The sequence below is a fragment of the Kogia breviceps genome, chromosome 2 (genome assembly GCF_026419965.1).
Source record: "Kogia breviceps isolate mKogBre1 chromosome 2, mKogBre1 haplotype 1, whole genome shotgun sequence".
Lineage (NCBI taxonomy): Eukaryota > Metazoa > Chordata > Mammalia > Artiodactyla > Physeteridae > Kogia > Kogia breviceps.
Window position 1 is genome coordinate 32,193,502 of NC_081311.1, and position 18,909 is coordinate 32,212,410.

An 18,909-nucleotide genomic window follows, 5' to 3' on the forward strand; every position below is an offset into this window, starting at 1 on the left:
ACTCCCTAGAAAGTTTTATGACAAGGCTTCACACTAAAGAGAAACTACTGGAAGTGGAATAAAACTTGAGATGGTCAAGGACCACAGAGATTAATAGAAGGTACAGAAAAAAATCTGGGAAGGAGAATACAGCCACTATATTGTTTAACACTACCAAAAAACAACAGAATTCTGTGACATCAGAAAAGTTATCTGAAACAAGCTTTTTTCCTAAAATTTCAGGAAAACTAATTTAATATAAGAACGAACAGCAGAAAAGGCTCAAGATTAAATCTATACTAAGTTTCTATAATAAAAATGAATAAACAGTAATATAATATCCCCACAATCAAAGCATACCAGAAAGACATTCAAAAACATAAAAATAGAAATGTGGTTTACAAAACAAGCCAAAAGACATTAAGAAAATTTTATGACATTAAAGAACACAAACCAGAATTTGGAAAACTCAGAAATGAGGTAACTATAGAGTAATAGAAATAATTAAAAATTTTTAAAGTATTTAGATATTAAGCCTAAACTAGAAGGAACACAGAAACAAAGATCACAGAATGCTTTTTCCTTAAGGTAAAAAAAAGAGAAATCTTTTCAAGTAAAAAATAAATGAAGAAGGGGAAATAATTCATTAGGTGGATCTAACAGGAGATTAAACACAGTAGAAAGTTAGCTAAGTGAACTAGAAGACAGGGCAACAGAAAATATTCAGACTAAACTCAGAGGGAAAAAGGGATAAAAACAATGCAAAAGCAGAAGATAAAATGGATATGTATACTTGAAGTTCCAGAACACAAAGAGAAAGAGATTAGGGTAGAAGCAGTATTTGCTAAGATAATGGCAGAGGATTTTCCAAAACGGATGGATAACATGGAGGCATACATTGAGGAAGGCCTAATAGCCCAAAGCAGGATCAATATAAAGAAAAAGCATACCTTAACATATTACAATGGAAATCACACCTTAACATATTATAGTAGAAAACCAAAGACAAAGAGGAAAAACTGAAAACCACAGTAAGACTTTAAGCTGACTTTTCAGTAGAAACAATGAGATTCAGAAATAAGTGGAAAGTTATCTTCAAAGTGCTAAAAGAAGAATAACAACCAACCCAGAATTCTAGACCATTTACTTCAGTGGTGTGCTGGAACTTCTCCACTAGACTCCCAGAATTCCATAATGGCACTCTTGTCCATGCGTGATTGTCAAAATCAGTGTTCTCTGGAGAGAAAGACAGTAGAAAATTCTTATTCTGACATAATGATGATGTCACTCTTCCAGTTTTGCTCTTCTCTATCAAGATTGTTTTGGCTATTCAGGGTCCTTAGAAGTTCCATATGAATTTTAGAATTGCTTTTCTATTTCTGTGAAAAATACCATTGGGATTTTGATAGGGATTGCATTGAATTTGTATATTGCTTTGGGGAGTATGGACATTTTAACAATACTAAGTCTTCCAATCCACAAACACAGGATGTGCTTCCATTGGACAGTCTTTTATTTTTTTAAACATATGTCTATAATAGAAAACATTCTCACAAATAAATTTCCAGGCCAAGATGGATTCAGCAGTGAATTCTCCCAAACATTTAAGGAAGAAATAACACCAATCTTATACAATTCTCCCAGAGAAGAGAAAAAGAGGGAACACACCCCAAATTGTGTTGAAGCCAGTGTAACCTAGATGGAAATCTGACAAGAACATTACAAGGAAGAAAAATCAAAGAAAAAGTTATCTCAGGAACATGTATGCAAAAATCCTGAACAAAATATTAGAAAATCAAATTCAGTAATGTATAAAAAGAAAATGCATCACAGATGGGATTTATTTCAGAAATATTTGAAAATCTATGTAATTCACCACATTAAAAGTTAAGAAAATACTATTACAATACTTAATAGGCTTAGAGAAAGCATTTGATAAATGTCAACAGTCATTCATGATAAAAATCTTTGTATATGTCTTTAATTTTAAAAGTAGGACAATTAATTAAAGCTTAAATGCATTTTGCATGGTAAAATGGTAAAAGATTTTCTTAGCAGCAAAAAGTTCTGGTGTATTTTTAGAAAATGCTGAAAGAAATTTGAGTGGTATAAAGATATAAAAAACATATTACAACATAAGGAAGACTTTTTAAAAAAAATTTCTAGTTTCTCTGGGATAGAAATGAAACTGTGGAGAAGAAAAGAGAGCATATATCATAAAGAAAGAAGATCCTCACATGTTACAGGAAGAGAAAGAGACCTCCAAAAGTATAAATCTCTTCAGTTTAGGGAGAAATCTCATTTCCTATGGAGGCTGAGAAGTAACAGCCTTATAAGGAACTAAGTGCTCTTGCTGTTAAAATGTTAAAATTACTGGAATATGCCAGAAACACAGAATGGCAACTGTAAAGAAAAAGCATTAACTACAGAAGGCATATAATTACTAGAAGAGAAGTAACTCACAGGTTTAAAGCAACAGAGGGAATAGAGAATGAAGTCCTATAAGTACAGTTGACCCTTAAACAACATGGGTTTGAACTGAGCTTGTCCACTTATACACAGATTTATTCAATAATTACAGTATCTATATTTTCATTTTACAGATCTTTAAATTAACTAATGTGGGGGAAAGTTGGTGTTCTATTAGAGATCACAATGTGTGGAATCAAAAGAACTAGGGTTTGAGTCCTGAGTCTACCCAAGCTGTCTCAGCTTCCTGCCCTTGGATGAGTAATTTATTGATTTCTTTATTTTTGAGGCAGAGAGAACAGTACGCAGATTTATGACTGCATGGAGTTGGTGCCCCACCGTTGCACTGTTCAAGGGTCAACTGTATTTTTAGGAAGTATTATTTCCACTTTGTATCTACCTACAGCCATATTTCCTATATATGGAATGGTTAATGCAAGTGATTGAGCAATTAGATTTTTGTACAAAATTCTTATTTAAATTTTTTCAAGCCAAATTTTTAACATAACTATTTCTGTCTAAATATTTCTTCTCATTAGGTTAATGGACTGCTAATTTTCATAATGTCTCTTGGAATGCACATAAATTAGTTTAATTATAAGTATAACATATATTCACTTCTGAAATTTAGAAAATAGAAAAGAGTATAACAAAGAAAATAAAAATAATCCTATGTCCTACTATCCAGAGATAGTTATTAACTATGATATATTTTCTAGTCTTTTTATCTGTATACACATATATGTATGTACTTATTCATTCATTGATAAATTCATTCATTCAATATCTATTTTTATAAAATTAGAATCATATGAAATTTTGCATTCTGCTTTTTTTAACTTTACATTTTATTTTGAGCACTTCTCCATTAATTAAATATTCCTTGAAAACATAATTTTAATGGATATTTAATATTTCATCATAGTTTTGCCTTTACTAGACTTACTAATATCTTTAAAAGGTGAATTAACACCACAAAAATAAGTATATAAGTTATAATTGATATTACAAGAATTCTAACCATAATCATAAATAAACTGTTGTTGGTTACCTTCCTGTATATGGTCTTCAGTGCTGGATTTAAAGGTTCCTTACTTATGTTTAGTCTGAAATTCCATGACTGTCTAACAGGTGAAGGTAATGACATTATTTCTCCACTTTCTTCAAACCAACACTTCCCCTATCAAAAATATTTAAGAATATAGTAAGTAAATATTACACTAAAAACAAATGTCACACACCATCAGTGAGTGGTTTCCCTTGTTAGCTAGTGAACTTGCCTCTTCTAGTTTAAGCAGGCGATTTTCCATTTTGTTGCAGGTCTTTTTATATATTTCTGGCTTTTTGTGAACATAGAATCCTTCATCTTCTAAAATGCGTGGCATCGTATCTTTTGGCAGTTTAAGTTGGTTGATCACTTAATAACAAAACCTAGATATTACTTTAAAGTCCAAAATATTAAACTGGTATTGACCAAACAAGAAGCAAAAGGGAACTATCATATACTCTACCACTGAAGCCTAGCAGAAAGTCTACACACACACACACACACACATTGAATGAGCTCTTTAAACTAATTCCCTTTAACTCAGAGAAAGCATGAAGAACAAATATAGAAAAAAGTCTATAATTTTAAATCAGTACTTTTTATCTATCCAGCATACAAAGAAGCTATTATCCTACAATATGATTCATTAATTACTTGAATATTTTCTTGTAAAAACTTTACCCGGAGAATTGCTTGGAACAAAAATATTTGCCTGTTGTTTTTTTACTTGTTCTTGATCATCTTCATAATCGGCGGCCTTTACTTGAAGTAAATCTAGGAAAATGACTTCTTCCATAAAATCTTCATCTCGGCCCTCAGCAAAGTTCTGTAAATTATCACCAAGTGAAAAGTGTTTGTGGTAACTATCATTTACTGATCTCTGTTGAATACCAAAAAGAAAAATAAGTATACGTGCTTGTCCTCAATGATTAACAGGCAGATAAATGAAAGGTACTAGAATCTTGCTGTGAAGTCTTTCTGATCTATGCCACCTAGTTCAAGTTCAAGCTGAAACTGTGTAACAATGAACTTTCATTGAACACAGAGGAACTCATTTAAGGCTTAATATTATAAAATATGATTTTTCTATAGCCCTTCATTGAAATTCTCAATGAAAGACTACTGGAAAAGAACTACAATTCAAGTCTCTCCTCTCCTATGGAAAATGTTCTGAAATATTGGACTATGCTATTTCAACTGCTGAGAATTCACAGTGTAGGGCAAAGTCTAGAGACATCAAGCCATGTGGTCTTCAGCCCCATTTTTTTCCACCATTCAGAAAGAGGTACTACCGAAGGTGATGTGGAGTAGTCATGCTGTTTTCTGGATGATATTTAAGAAAAAAAAGAAAGAAAAGTAAAGATACAAATAGAAGTCTGTGGCAGTGTGATTATCATACATTTCTGAAATATGATATATAAAAGTTACAAACAATCCGAATGTAGGTATTGAAACAGATATATTACTAAATATAAAAATGTATACTTTTATATCATATCAGAAATTTTATATGAGTCTCTTCACAAAAATATTACCTATTTATTTTGGATGACTTTAGTTGTCTAACTTAAAATCTACATATATTGAAAGAGAGAAGGAGACAGAGTATGTGAGTCATGCAAATAAAAATCCCTTTATTTTCAAAAACATACATTTATGGGTAAATAATTAAATTTAAAGAATTAATAATAGAATTTCATTGAATAGATAACCGTAGATGGCCTTGATCAACTCTGACAAAATTAAGTGAGTGGGCCTCCCTGGTGGCACACTGGTTGCGAGTCCGCCTGCCGATGCAGGAGACACAGGTTCGTGCCCCGGTCTGGGAAGATCCCACATGCCGCGGAGCGGATAGGCCTGTGAGCCATGGCCGCTGGGCCTGTGCGTCCGGAGCCTGTGCTCCACAACGGGAGAGGCCACAACGGTGAGAGGCCCGCGTGCCACCAAAAAAAAACAAAAAACAAAAAAATTAAGTGAGTAACATGGTTAAGCATCACCTAGGTTCATATCAAGTCATCACATCATCATACCTTCCCTATATCCCTGTCATGAAATCAAGAAAGTATTTTATATCCAGAAATCTTTGTGGCATCATTTTCAGAAGTCAAACAAGATATGACACTGATACCTAGGAGCAAGATTTGGGGGATCTTCACATAGGGGATCTCTTTGAATATTCCAATCATAGACAAAGAGGGGCTCTTTTCTCCTGCTGGAGGTCCCATTACCAAGCTACTTTCACCACACCGCTTTCAACCTGCCTTCAGAGCTGAGGTCTGCCCTGATGGCTGAGTCATGTCAGGCTCTCATCTTGGATCCCAGCATTTTATTTATGACCATGTAGGTCTCTTTCATGAATTCTACCCCACTACAGCTACCTATATTTTTAGCCTGAGACAAGCTATGGTCTCAACCAATATAATCACCTTCCTGGTCTTCACTATGCAGCTCACAGCAGACCAGTGTCTGTGCTGTTAGCTGTTGTGTGACAGGAAGCATGAGGTCAGAAGGCAACCACCTAATTTTCCAAGCATAAGTCTAAACGAATGCACCTGAGTATGGTGTGTTTAAAAAAAAAGAGAGAGAGATTCTCCCCTTTCTCCTAGTAGGAAGGAGCCACAGTCACACTCAGCCTCCCACAAAACAGTAGCTTTCTCCTCCCTGTGATGAGGACAGTAGATTCCCATTGTCCCCAAATTTACCAGGTGCAGGGCAGATGGCTTTTCCAAACAACTTCTCTAAACAACCCACATCCAAGCCTGGACTTCCTTGTGCCCAAATAGTCTACTTGCCCCACCACTGGCCTAATTTCTCTCGTCTTCCCTGTGAGAAGGAAAAGCAGCCATAACCATAGCGCTTCACCCTGGTGCACTCTACTGGGTGGACCTTCTCTTGTTTCCCCTGAAAAGTCCATTCCTTAACCCATATCATGGGATTCTGGGATATCAGGTGACTTGGCAGAGCATGTGCATGTTTGATACTCAGTTATTCAATATTCACTCAAATATGGAATGCCTAATATGTTCAAGGAAGAAAATAAACAAAGAGACAGAAATAGATGCGAGGTGGTGATAAATGTCATAAAGAAAAATGATGCAAGATAAGTGGCTAGAGAATACTGGGATGGGGGGTTGGGGGGTTGGGGGGTACTATTACATAAGGTTTTCAGGCACAATATTTTTAATTATGTGTCATTTGAACAGAGATCTAAAGGTAGTGAGGGAGAGAGCATGAGGATAAGAGAAGAGCTTTCTAGACAGTTAAAAGGTACAAAGTCCCTGAGGCAGGAACAGGAAGGAAGCCAGCATGGCTGGAGTTAGGTGGGAGAAGGGGAAACTCGTGAGAAAGGAAGTCAGAGAGGTACTAAGGGGGCTGTGGAAGCCCCTATAAGGACTTCAGGGGTTTTTTTTAGTGAGATAGGAAACCATTAGAAGGTGTTAAAAGAAATGTTGTGTCTTAGATTTTAACAGAATCACTCTGACTACTGTATGGTATACCAAATAGACTGTTGGGGCAATAGTAAAAGTAAAGGGAGACTATGGCAATGATCTGGATGAGAGGTTACAGCTGCATAGACTAGGCTGTGCCAGGGGAGGTGATGAAAAGTGGGCTGGGTTCTGGAAGTGGGTTGGATACTTTGAAGGTAGAACCAACAGGATTTGTGACAAACTGGATATGAGGCATGTGAGTAAAAGAGGATCCAAGGATGACACCAAGGTTTGGCTGAGCAATTGGAAAAATGGAATTGCTATACTGTGATTCTATTTATATAAAAGTCTGTGTGTGCATATATGGGTATAAGCCTAGAGAACAGTATGAAAAAATGGTAATAGTGGTTTATCTCAGAGCAGTGGGATGTCACATGATTTTTATTTTCTTCCTCATGGTTTTCTGCATTAAGTTTTTATAATGTATATAATAAATTTGTTAGATATTTTAAAGATAAAGCTCTTTTCTGTGGAACTAACAACAACAAAAGGAATGTAAAGACTGGAACAGGATACAGGATACAAAGAAAGGGGAATGCAAGAGACTGAGAAGTAAGTAGAAAGGCAAAGGGGGGGGTCCAAGAGAAATTCAAAAGGAGGACCTGAAGGATTTGGAAATGACTGGGAGATGTCAGAAGATACTGGGTAGAACTCTGGAAATACAGGAGGGGGCTCAAGGAAACTGTAGAGAGATCTGAAGGTAGAGAGGAATGGAGAAAGTTGAGAGGAACAGGAGCAGAAGGGAGACCAATGAGACTGACAAATCAGGAGATGGGAAAGACTAGTGAGACTGATGAGGACTGGAGGAAAGGACGGCCTGAGAATAACAGTGGGCTGAAGAGTTTGGGAAGAACTGACAGAAATTAGAAGGGTCTGGGATGGTACAAGGAGGGAGGAAGAATGGGGAATCAATGAAGAGTAATAGAGATTACGGAGAACAACGTGGGCACGTGGAGAACTGAACAGGAAGAACAAAAGAAAACATAGGCTTTGGAGCTGATAGCCTGTACTTCCCGGCTCTATCAGCTCTTACCCCTGTGTGCCTATTTCCTCACCTATAAAACAGAGATGATAATAATGCCTGCCTCACAGGGTTATTATGAGGACTGAATGAGAGTCCACATTAAAAATTTAGAATATCACTGGGCATCCAGTAAGCACTCAATAAATGTTAGGAATTATTATTATGAACAGCTTCTCAATTCAAAGAGAAGGCAGTTCAATAATAAAAATTCTACCTCCCATCAAGTATTTCACTCTATGCCTTTAATAAAGAGTTATTTTTCCTGAGAATGAGTATGTAGGAGGAAGGGAAACAAATCCAACCTGCTCTGCAGACTGGCCTAAAGTTGAGTCTTCTTCACCACTTAGAATAAAAAACGAAAGACCTTCATCCAGTGAGATTTCAGTCTGCAGGTTAAACAATGGAAAACCAGTATTCAGTGTTGAAGTGAAAGCTTTTTCTGCTTTTAAGGGAAAGAAGTAGTTTTCTGTAATATGGTAATAGTAACTGTATATTATTCAAGAACAAAAAGCAGTAGGAGAGATAGTATCAAGTTATATTTAACTTTGAATCTGTTTGGCTCATGAATTATTTTTGTATTTTGTTTTGTTTTTAAAAAGGTCCAGTAATTGTGATTTTAAAAAAAACAACAATAAAATTGCAGCATTATTTCCAATAGCCAAGGTATGGAAACAACTTAAGTGTCCATCAACCAATGAATGGACAAAGATTTACACACGTACACACACACACACACACACACACACACACACACACACATAATGGAGAACTATTCAGCCATAAAAAGAATGAAATCTTGCCATTCCTGACAACATGGATGGCCCTTGAGAGCATTATGCTAAGTGAAATAAGTCGGACAGAGAAAGACAAATACCATATGATCTCACTTATCAGTGAAATTTTTAAAAAGCAAAACAAAAAATCAAGCTCATAGATATAGAGAACAGACTGGTGGTGAACAGAGGCAGGGGGTGCAGGGGGCAGTAGGCAAAATGGGTGAAGGGGGTCAAAAGGTACAAACTTCCAGTTACAAAATAAGTAAGTCTTGGGGATATAATGTACAGCATGGTGACTAGTTAATAATGCTATATTGCATATTTGAAAGTTGTCAAAAGAGTAAAACTTAAAAGTCCTCATCACAAGAAAAAAACTTTTTTTTTGTAACTATATATGGTGACAAATGTTAACTAGACTTATTGTGGTGATCGTTTCCCAATATATGCAAATATTGAATCCTTATGTTGTACACTTGAAAGTAATATAATGTGTCAATTATATCTCAATTAGAAAAATTTTTTAATTAAAAAATAAAAATATAGGGTGCAAATCTTCTCCATCTTCCTAATCTATCTCTTCACTCTAGTCAGAGTATTGAGAGCATTACCTTACAGTTAGATAAAAATGTGGACTCAGGGCAAACTCTTTTTTCTCTCCCTGTTTTTGGGTGCTCTCATGTATGAATGCACTCACATACAGTACCACCCCACCCCACCAATAATCTTTTGTGAACTTAGAGATAATTAAAAGTATTAAAAGTGGCATATTCTTAGTGATGAACTTGCTTATAAATAGGCTCTCATTTTTCAATACTGTAAAGTCTGGATCTTTCAAATATAAATCACCTATCACTTCTTTGTCACACACGTTTAAATGAACTGTTTTTAGAGAGGTTTGGGAGAGGAATCGGAAGGAAGGGAGGGAGGGAGGGAGGGAAAGAAAGAAGGAAGGAGGAAATCTGCTAGTTCCTAGGAACTGAAGAATTCAAAAATATGTAAAATACAAAAGCTTATCCTACATCCTGTTTGTATCTACAATATCGCTGTCCCATTAACTAAAAGTTATGACTATTGTAAAACAGTTATACTCAAATAAAGATGTTAAAAAAAATAAAAAATAAAAAAAATAAAAGTTATGTACCTTTCAACAATACTGATATATAAACTGTCCATATATACTTTTACCTCCCTCTCTCTCTGCTCATTGAAAAATCATTTGCTAAAATCCTCAACTTCCTGAGCAGATATCCCTTCCTAGTAGTTTGTAATGGAAACTCTTAGAAGCCAATTTCTCTTCCTTTTTACCTCTTTTCTTGATATTCAATGGACTTATCTTGACAAACTTCCAATTTTTTACTATTCATAGTTAAATTAAATCCAAGTTAGGCTCACTTTTATTCATTTGTGGAATGAACAACATGTATACAATCATCTTTTTTTAGTCTGCTTTTACTATGAAATTTAATTAATTTTTACTAAGCACCCAAGAGGGAACCTGCGGTGAAGACAAAGATGAGTTTTTTAAAAACCCTAAATACAATCCTTACATTTTAAAATTTGAGAGTATTTTTTAAATACTTTCATTGCTTATGGCAGAAATGACTAGTGGTCAATTGCTGTCTTTTCTTCCATTTCTAATAATAGAACTTACTTTTAGCTGGATACCAAGACATTTTTTCCCACTTTCCTTTAGTGGAAATAATGTGTGCAATTTTTAGGTCTTGTCCTCTAAGAGATCAATCTGCAATCCTATGGCTCTCTTCCTCCTCCCTTCCCTTTGGTTAGCAAATGAAGACACAGGAGCTTTGCCATTGGACTCAGAGATGGAAACTAAGAGTTGAAGATGGCAGAACTCTCCTAGTAGCCTGGACTACTTATCTATTACACTAGAGAAAAATAAAACTTCTACCTTAATTAAGACATTTTACTTTGAATTTTTCTGTTAAAGCTGCTTAGCCTTCACTCTAAATAATGCAGTTCGCCCAAGATGTGAGTGATTTTGTCATTTGAAGTTTCAAATATGTGATTACACATTGTATTTCAGAACAAAATCTGTAAATCGGGGATCACCTATAATATTTTATTATAATTTTTTAAGATAAGAAATAATGTCAAGTAGAAATAGAGAGTGATTAAATATTGGCATGAGAGATCTTTTTGGAGTGACAAAATGGTCTAAAATTGGATTATAATGTTGATTATATATTCTGTAAATTTACTAAAAGTCATTGAATCATATGCTTAAAATGGATGAATTTTCACTGTGTAAAGTACACCTCAGTAAATCTGTTATAAAAAGGTTTTTTTTTTAAGTTGTTCACCTTAGACCACTGATATATCTTATTATCAATGAGCAGCTGAGTTGAAGATTTTTTTGCCTTGATTAATCTGAAACACAATGTAAATAAATAGTATGGAAAACTTAATGTTCACAGATATAAACATAATTGTGTTCATAAGTCTTTTGCCCAAAATGGATAAAAACAAAGACTTCTCAATGTTTTTCTTTTAAAAAGTATATACATGTTTTCTCCTGAGATGTCAAATTTAGTTACCATAACCAAATCACTTAACTTTTCTTGGCTTCAAGTTTGGAAATAGAAAGCATGGAAAATAACTTGAAGCTTTTTGGATTTAAGGAGCTATATTAAAATAGAATTTTAGCTCTTTTTTGATAAAGAAAAGTTTATCATGATATATATTGATTCAAACAGTAAATTTGAAAATAGGAAAGAAAATATAATATTACCTTGGCATTTTTTAGCTTTTCTCTTACTTTGGCTCTCATAGTTTCTATTATGTTTTGATTTTCTTCCATATTTAAATCTATCAAGAAGCCAACATAATATGGAGTTCATGACACTTTCTTATAATATAATTAAACAGCAATAGCATCAAAAGTACTTATTAAATAGCTAAACAGCATGCATTTCTTTGGATCATGACAATTATGAAGACTGGGTCATTGCCCCATGAGAGCTTAGAACCTAGAAAATAAAGCTTAGAAACTTCCCCTTTTTCCATCTGGAATTAAATACTCATGCACGGTCAGGATTGAATTTTGTAGTCACGCTTAAAAAAAAAAGGTTCAGATAAGCAAACCTTTATCTTTTTCCTTTTAGGAAAAAAAATCAATGAAAACAGTAATATTCTATATAAAGTGCTCTACAGTCCACAGAATATACAAATATTAAAACCAGTTTACTTCAACTTGATTAAACTGAAGAGGAAGGAATCTGAAAAAAAGAGAGGTAAGTCTCCAAGCACCCATTTTAACTACTTGTGTCAGTTTTGTAAATTCAGTATAATACTGCCAGCTCTTAGAGGAAATGAAACAGTCCTGCTGGGTATAAAGAAGGCTCCAGCTGCTATGTGTACTCCAAGCCTCATGTTATTTTCTTCTCATCCACCAGATGATCTACTGTATGGATTGAGAAGACAGCGGTTATGCAGTCCTAGGTACAATAGAAAATGAAGGACCTACTGGTCATTTTGCCTTGTATTTTTCTTTTTCTTCTCCCTGCCTTTGAGTAGTTAAAGGTTAAATAGAAAATGGTGGAAATAAAGGGTAAGCATAAAGCTAAATCAGTGTAGGTCATGAGAATCTCCATTCTTAATTGCAGTATTCCATGATAAAATTTAAAAATTATGTTGGTTTGTTTATACTCTATTCCCAGAACTTAGAATGACAGATGGCACATAGTGCTTAATAAATATTTGCTGGATAAATGAAGCAGGAGTCAACCATTATTTATATATTTTTCTCCCTGAGACCTGGAAACTTCCTGAAGCAGGTTCTGTATCTCTGTATCTTTATGGTGTAACATAGTCTGAAGAACGAGAAGATTCTCCATGTTTGCAGAGAGAGAGAGAGAAAACAAAACTTAGTTTTATTACATGCGCTGACTTTACCATTATTTCCTTATACCCACTTGTATTATATAGGAAGTTTAGTTTCTGTTTGAACTTATCCCTTAAGAAACTGTGTTCCCTAATGAAACCTGGGGATAAGATTAGTCATTTATACCTTTAAAAAATAAAGTCCAACACTATTAGAGCTGTGGTATACTTATTGAGAACCTTTCTGGAGATGCTTGTCTACATTTTCTTCTACTGCAATGTTATCTGTGTCTTCTGACATCTGCAAAAAAAGGGGGGAAGGGTTACCTTGTATCTTTTTGTTTTGGCATTTAACATCTTTTCATAGGTTTATCAGCCCTTTGAAAGTCATCTCCTTTAAAATGACATTTCATATCCTTTGCCTGTTTTCTTAAATTTCATCATTTTATCAATTGGTATGAGCTCTTTATATATGATAGATTTTTAAATTTAAAAATTGCTCTCTGTAATATCAAAAAGAACCTTTTAATGATAAAACCCAGTAGATAGTTGTTAGTGTTCATATACTGCCTACTTCATATACCTTTTAGGAGGGTCAAATGAGATCAAAAATATGAAAATACTTTGAAACTCAACACTATATCAATGTTAGCTATTACTTGAGTACTCTGTAGCATCTGTTAACTTTCTAAAAGCTTTCTATATCCTTTTCCTCTACACTTCTAACTCTCTGGCCACTATTCCTTGTATTCTTTCTTGGTCACACTTCTCCTCATAGCCTAAATGTGGGCACATTCCTAGGATTTGGAGAGTGCATGGATTCCCATGGCTTCCCAAATCTGTCTCCAACCTTGACTGCTCTCCTGAATACCATATTTCTAGTTGCCTACTGGTATTTCTAATTGAATGTACTACCGTTATCAAAAATTCAATATCTTAAAATGAGCATTTATTTCTTTTACCACTTTTTAAACCTCAATATTCTAAAATTAAACCATACTAGCAATGTTAAATGTTTCTTTTAGAACAATATGGATGTTTTTCATTTTAAGTTGAAAAAATAGAATAGCAAAAGATTCCTTAAATAACAACTGTACATGCTAACCAAACTAATGTGCAGTTGGAGTGGGAAGAGCAAGCAGATACACATCAGATTTCCAATCACAGTAAAAACATGGATTCATGTCAAAAGCCAAAGCAGGGTATACTGACATGATCACAGTAAGAGCTTAGTCTACAGACTTGCTGAAAGAACTCCAAATCCACCAATGGTTCCTGTACCACACTTAAGAACTACTGAGTAAGGTCAGTATGAACTAAGATGTTCTATTCTTACTAAACCTTCAATATTTTCCTCAACAAAATTAAAAATACCTAACTTCACTCTTGACCAAGGAGACAGTAACCCTTGAAGGTGTGATGGGACATCAACCCCAGCAAGTGATTGATAGATGTCTCCTTTAATTCCCAATAATCTCACCCAGCATTCTGGATATATTTTTCATAACTTCCCATCCCCATCTAGAAGGCAGGAATAAAATATGAATCTTAATTGGAGTGCCTCTAGGTGACACGTAGATACCAATCCTAAAAATGTTTCACTCATTCATTGATTAAAAAAACAAAAACTTTTTTTTTCTTTTTTCGCAAAGCAGGAAATGGATTGTTGGCTGGTTGAGAGAACAGAGAAATAAATATTTAAATAAGGGAATATATAAATAACACACCTCTAATACTCTTTATTACATAATTGACAGACCAAAGAGTATAATTCATCTGTAAACTCTCTTATTATTTTTTTAACATATGAACTGTATGAGTTGTATATAGAATCAAATATATCACATTTTTTCAAGATTATCCTACATTTACAATTGAGCTATTTAGTATAATCAAAATCCTTATAAACTCTATTAATACCTTACTTTTCTAAAAATATCTTCTTTTCTCTTTGAAATCTTTTTCATGATGGTTCTTTCATTTCCACTTTCTGAATAAATAAGAAATATTTTTAAGAATTATTTATCATATTACTGAGAGAAAACAATTATTTTGATACTTGAGATAAACATGCTATTTAAATTTTTTTAATTTAACTAAAACCTAAACAAACACACTATTATCTTTAGTATTTAGTTGTTGATCACCTTTAGTATTTAATAGAAATTCTAGTTAGTCCAATAAGACATGTAAAAGAGTTAGAGGTAAAACTATTGGAAAGGAGACAACAAACTGATTTTTTTGTAGAGGGTAGTTTTTTTTGTTTTGTTTTGTTTTGTTTTTTGCGGTATGCGGGCCTCTCACTGTTGTGGCCTCTCCCGTTGCGGAGCACAGGCTCCGGACGCACAGGCTCAGCGGCCATGGCTCACGGGCTTAGTTGCTCCGCGGCATGTGGGATCTTCCCGGACCAGGGCACGAACCCGTGTCTCCTGCATCGGCAGGCGGATTCTCAACCACTGTGCCACCAGGGAAGCCCAGAGGGTAGTTTTTATACATAGAAATTCCAAGACACTCAATCAAAAAACTTTAGAAAAAGTGAGAAAGTTGATAAGTGGCAGAATACAAGAGAATGTATGGCAAAGTTAACAGCTTCCCTATATGCTAATATAATAGAAAAAAATCACTTTCATAACAGCTATACAAAACTTTTTCAAACTACGTAGGAATAACTTCAATGAAAATATTTGGGACCCTCCCCCCCAAAAAAAGTATAAAACTTTACAGTGAGAAAAAAATCTGATTAAACAAAGAGATATTCCCTGGAGGCAGGAAAACTAGTTAAGAAGCCATTATAATAGTCCTGATGAGAGATTCTGAAGATCTGAATCCAAAAGTGGAAGTGGGAATGGAAGATGGAGATTCAGCTAAGAGGTAGAATTCACAGAATTTGGTGAGCAACTAGATGTGTAGGACAAAGTGAGGGAGGAATCAAGGACTCTAAGGTTTGGGCTTGAGTAACTGAGAGGTAGTATCATTCTGAGTATTGTCAAATATAATTGGGGAAGGGGTTAAAGAGTTCAGTTGTCAGAGGCTGCTTATGGGACATTAAGGTGAGAGGTCCAAAAAGTGATTAACAATACTGAACTGACTTGGAGCAGAAGAGAACCAGGTCTAAATTAGCTAACTCCTTTGTTTAATCAGTAAAAAAAAAAAAAAAAAAAAAGCATTTAAGAGATTGATTCCATGACTCTTGAAAAGAACCAACACCTTTAAGAGTTTTCCCACCAACATACCAAGAATGGACACAACAGGAATAGAACGCTGGGAAAAGAGAATTTTGAATTTACTTTCCATTCTGCAAGAACTTCTAAAATGAACTTCAAATCAATACCTGGCTTACTGATGCCTACACCTGCAACTTTTATCTGCTAAAGCTAGGGAAAACATTAGCAGTGGCACATTCTATAGATAGTTAAATTATAATAAATTATTAAATAAAAATCTTATTGTAGAAGAAATTATTAATCACGGTTTTTGCAGACCTGTAGATGTTTCTAAACTAGTTTATTTATCATTTCATAAATACTATAAGATAAATAAATGATTACAGACAAAATAGTAGATAAAATTGAAGATCTGGATGAAAATTGCATTTGCCCTATTGAAAAATCACATGTGGAAGAAAGGAAAAATTATGACTCAGACTTCCACCTTCTTACAGAAATTCAACTTTCTGTGTTAAAAAACTGGTTCCAACAGTTAAATCCAATATTCTCTTCAAGGATATTGCTAATTTACAATTCTTGTAGTTACAGCTTTTTCTAAAAGATAAGGAAATTGAAGATTAGCTATTTTTGTATCAGATGAACTGGAGGTCCACAGTCAAAGCCTGAGAATTAAAGTGAAGTAATTCATTCAACCATTTCTGGTCCATACCAAACAGAAGGCAATTTTTATAAGTGTTTTATAAGTATAAATGTTTGCCTCTTGCTTAGCATTTAGAAATCTCTGGGTTCTGCAAATACATCCAGCAATGCTTTTATCACTATGGTGATTCCTGAAATAAAATTTCCTAAAGCCTATTCTATGTTGTGTGTAAATTTAACATTCAACCACCTGCCACTTGGTTTCAGGAGTGTTAGCAGAACAAAATTACAGGAAAATCTCTAGTGTATGAAATGGTCACAAAATGCATATTCTGGTATCTAATAATATTTCTTTGGTTAAGTATGAACTAACTAGACATTTGTTTTTCCTTCAGTTTTTCCCCAGCTCTTGTTGAAAATAACTTCAAATGTATTAATCCACTTTTCTTCCTTAGCAGAACAGAATTCAGTCCAAAACACAGTTTCATCTTTATCTTTGTTCATTTATTGTCACATAGTATCATGAATCCTTTCTGAACTCCCTTATAGCAATGTTTGACAAATCATGTTCTCCCAGATTTCTTTGATTTGAATAGGGATGCTATGCCAAAAAATTAGTCTCATTCAAAGTCATGATAAAATTAAAGCAATGGATAGCACTTTTTCAAAATAAAAATTTATTAAATATATGTCACCAGCTACCCTTTACTGGTACTGCGATATGGAAAAGGTGGAACTTAACCAAAATATTCCACAATTAAGTGTGACCCATCATCATTTCACAGTGTTTCACAAAAAGTATCAAGAGTTCCAGGTGTTCCATTACCTAAGTTTGAAAATTAATATCTTTTAGTTAACTGTGATCTTATTTTCTAAAATGAAAACCTAGGAACCAATGGTCTGACAAAGAATTTTCTGATCTGTGAATTTGTACACGTCTTTGAAAGGCATCAAAACTAAATCATCCATTGCTCTCAGGACTAAGTCGGAAATCATCACAACCTGCTTCTGTAGGTCAAGAAAGATTGGGTCCACTTCCCTTGAAACTTCTGGTATATAAAAATTGAGGGCTTCCCTGATGGCGCAGTGGTGAAGAATCAGTCTGCCAATGCAGGGGACACGGGACTCTATCTCTGGTCCGGGAAGATTCCACATGCCACGGAGCAACTAAGCCAGTTCGCCACGACTACTGAGCCTGTGCTCTAGATGAGCCACAACTACTGAGCCCACGTGCCACAACTACTGAAGCCCACTCGCCTAGAGCCCATTCTCTGCAACAAGAGAAGCCACCACAATGAGAAGCCCACGCACTGCCACGAAGAGTGGTCCCCGCTCGCAGCAACCAGAGAAAAGCCCGCGTGCTGCAACGAAGACCCAATGCAGCCAAAAATAAATAAAATAAAATGAAATAAATTTTTTTAAAAATTGAGTAAGTGACAAAACAAATTATAAAAACTGTAGTATATTTTGAAACATTATATCCAACACACAGTGCAATGTAATTTTGCTACCCACAAGTTCATCATAGGATTGATAAAAATGTATTAATTCATAGAGCAACAAGGGCCATGAGGTCCAGAAACTGGACACAAGTAAGTCCTGTGATGTTATCTTTTATTTAAACCTGAAGATGTATCTTGGGTGCCTGTACTTATAGTCTCCACTGGAGAGAAAAAACAAAGGCCCTTTCTGTAAGTGAGGCCAAAAGACGCTTGTGTCCACTTCCCCACCTAAACCTTACTCACCACTCTCTCATAAACCTTCAACTATACCCAGACTAAACTTCTTTATACTCCCCGCCAACTCCATCATTTGATTTTTTCCAGCTTCTCCCGTAATCTAGAGCATTCCACATTTCAAAGCCAGATTCAAACCCCACATCTTCCAGGAAATTTTTTCTGACTCCGGTCCTTCTGTGACCTCCACTAGCACTAATAATACGTAGTTTTTGTTCATTACAGTCTACCTTACAAGGCCACTTGCTGCTTACCCTACAGTGGGCTGGGGCATCAACTCATCTTATTCTACCCTCCACCAATCCTAGCAAGGTGTTCAGCACACAGTAGGGACTCAATAAATAATACGGACCCGGATTCGAAGAAAATCAACCACTGCTCTCGAAAGTTGTACAATGGAGTCGTTCTCAACCCTATTAATTCCCAAGGGGATGACTAATGGGTGGGCCAGGTCCCGGGGACTACAAGTCCCAGTGGCCCATGCGGGTCTGGTCCTGGTAGCCGGGGAACCCCAGTGGCTTTTTCCACAGAGCCGGTCTCCAACCAGACAAAATACTGGAGCATCTGACAGGGAAGGGTGGGGAGGCTTTCTGGGGCAGTAAGACATTCACCTGGATGGACTGCACTTTTGCTACGTCTGGGCAGCGAAGGCAGGACGCATCGTTCACCGCATACTCTGAGAGGTCACCAACCGCCCCGCAGCGCTCCCGACGCCCACTCCACAAGCTACCCTGACGCTTCCT

The 18,909-nt window shown here is 35.3% G+C and overlaps 1 protein-coding gene across 1 annotated transcript in view; it reads right to left on the reverse strand.

Annotated features, from left to right (window-relative positions):
• LOC131750304 (protein CC2D2B) overlaps positions 1-18,798 on the reverse strand; it is a 132,047-nt gene extending 113,249 nt beyond the window's left edge. Inside the window, 8 exon segments of the mRNA XM_067024967.1 lie at positions 3,500-3,628; positions 3,729-3,865; positions 4,178-4,322; positions 8,311-8,394; positions 11,534-11,610; positions 12,865-12,925; positions 14,550-14,614; positions 18,778-18,798. Of these exon segments, the coding sequence (XP_066881068.1) occupies positions 3,500-3,628; positions 3,729-3,865; positions 4,178-4,322; positions 8,311-8,394; positions 11,534-11,610; positions 12,865-12,925; positions 14,550-14,591 (675 nt within the window). The 5' untranslated portion in view covers positions 14,592-14,614; positions 18,778-18,798.
• Between the last annotated feature and the right edge of the window lie 111 nt (positions 18,799-18,909).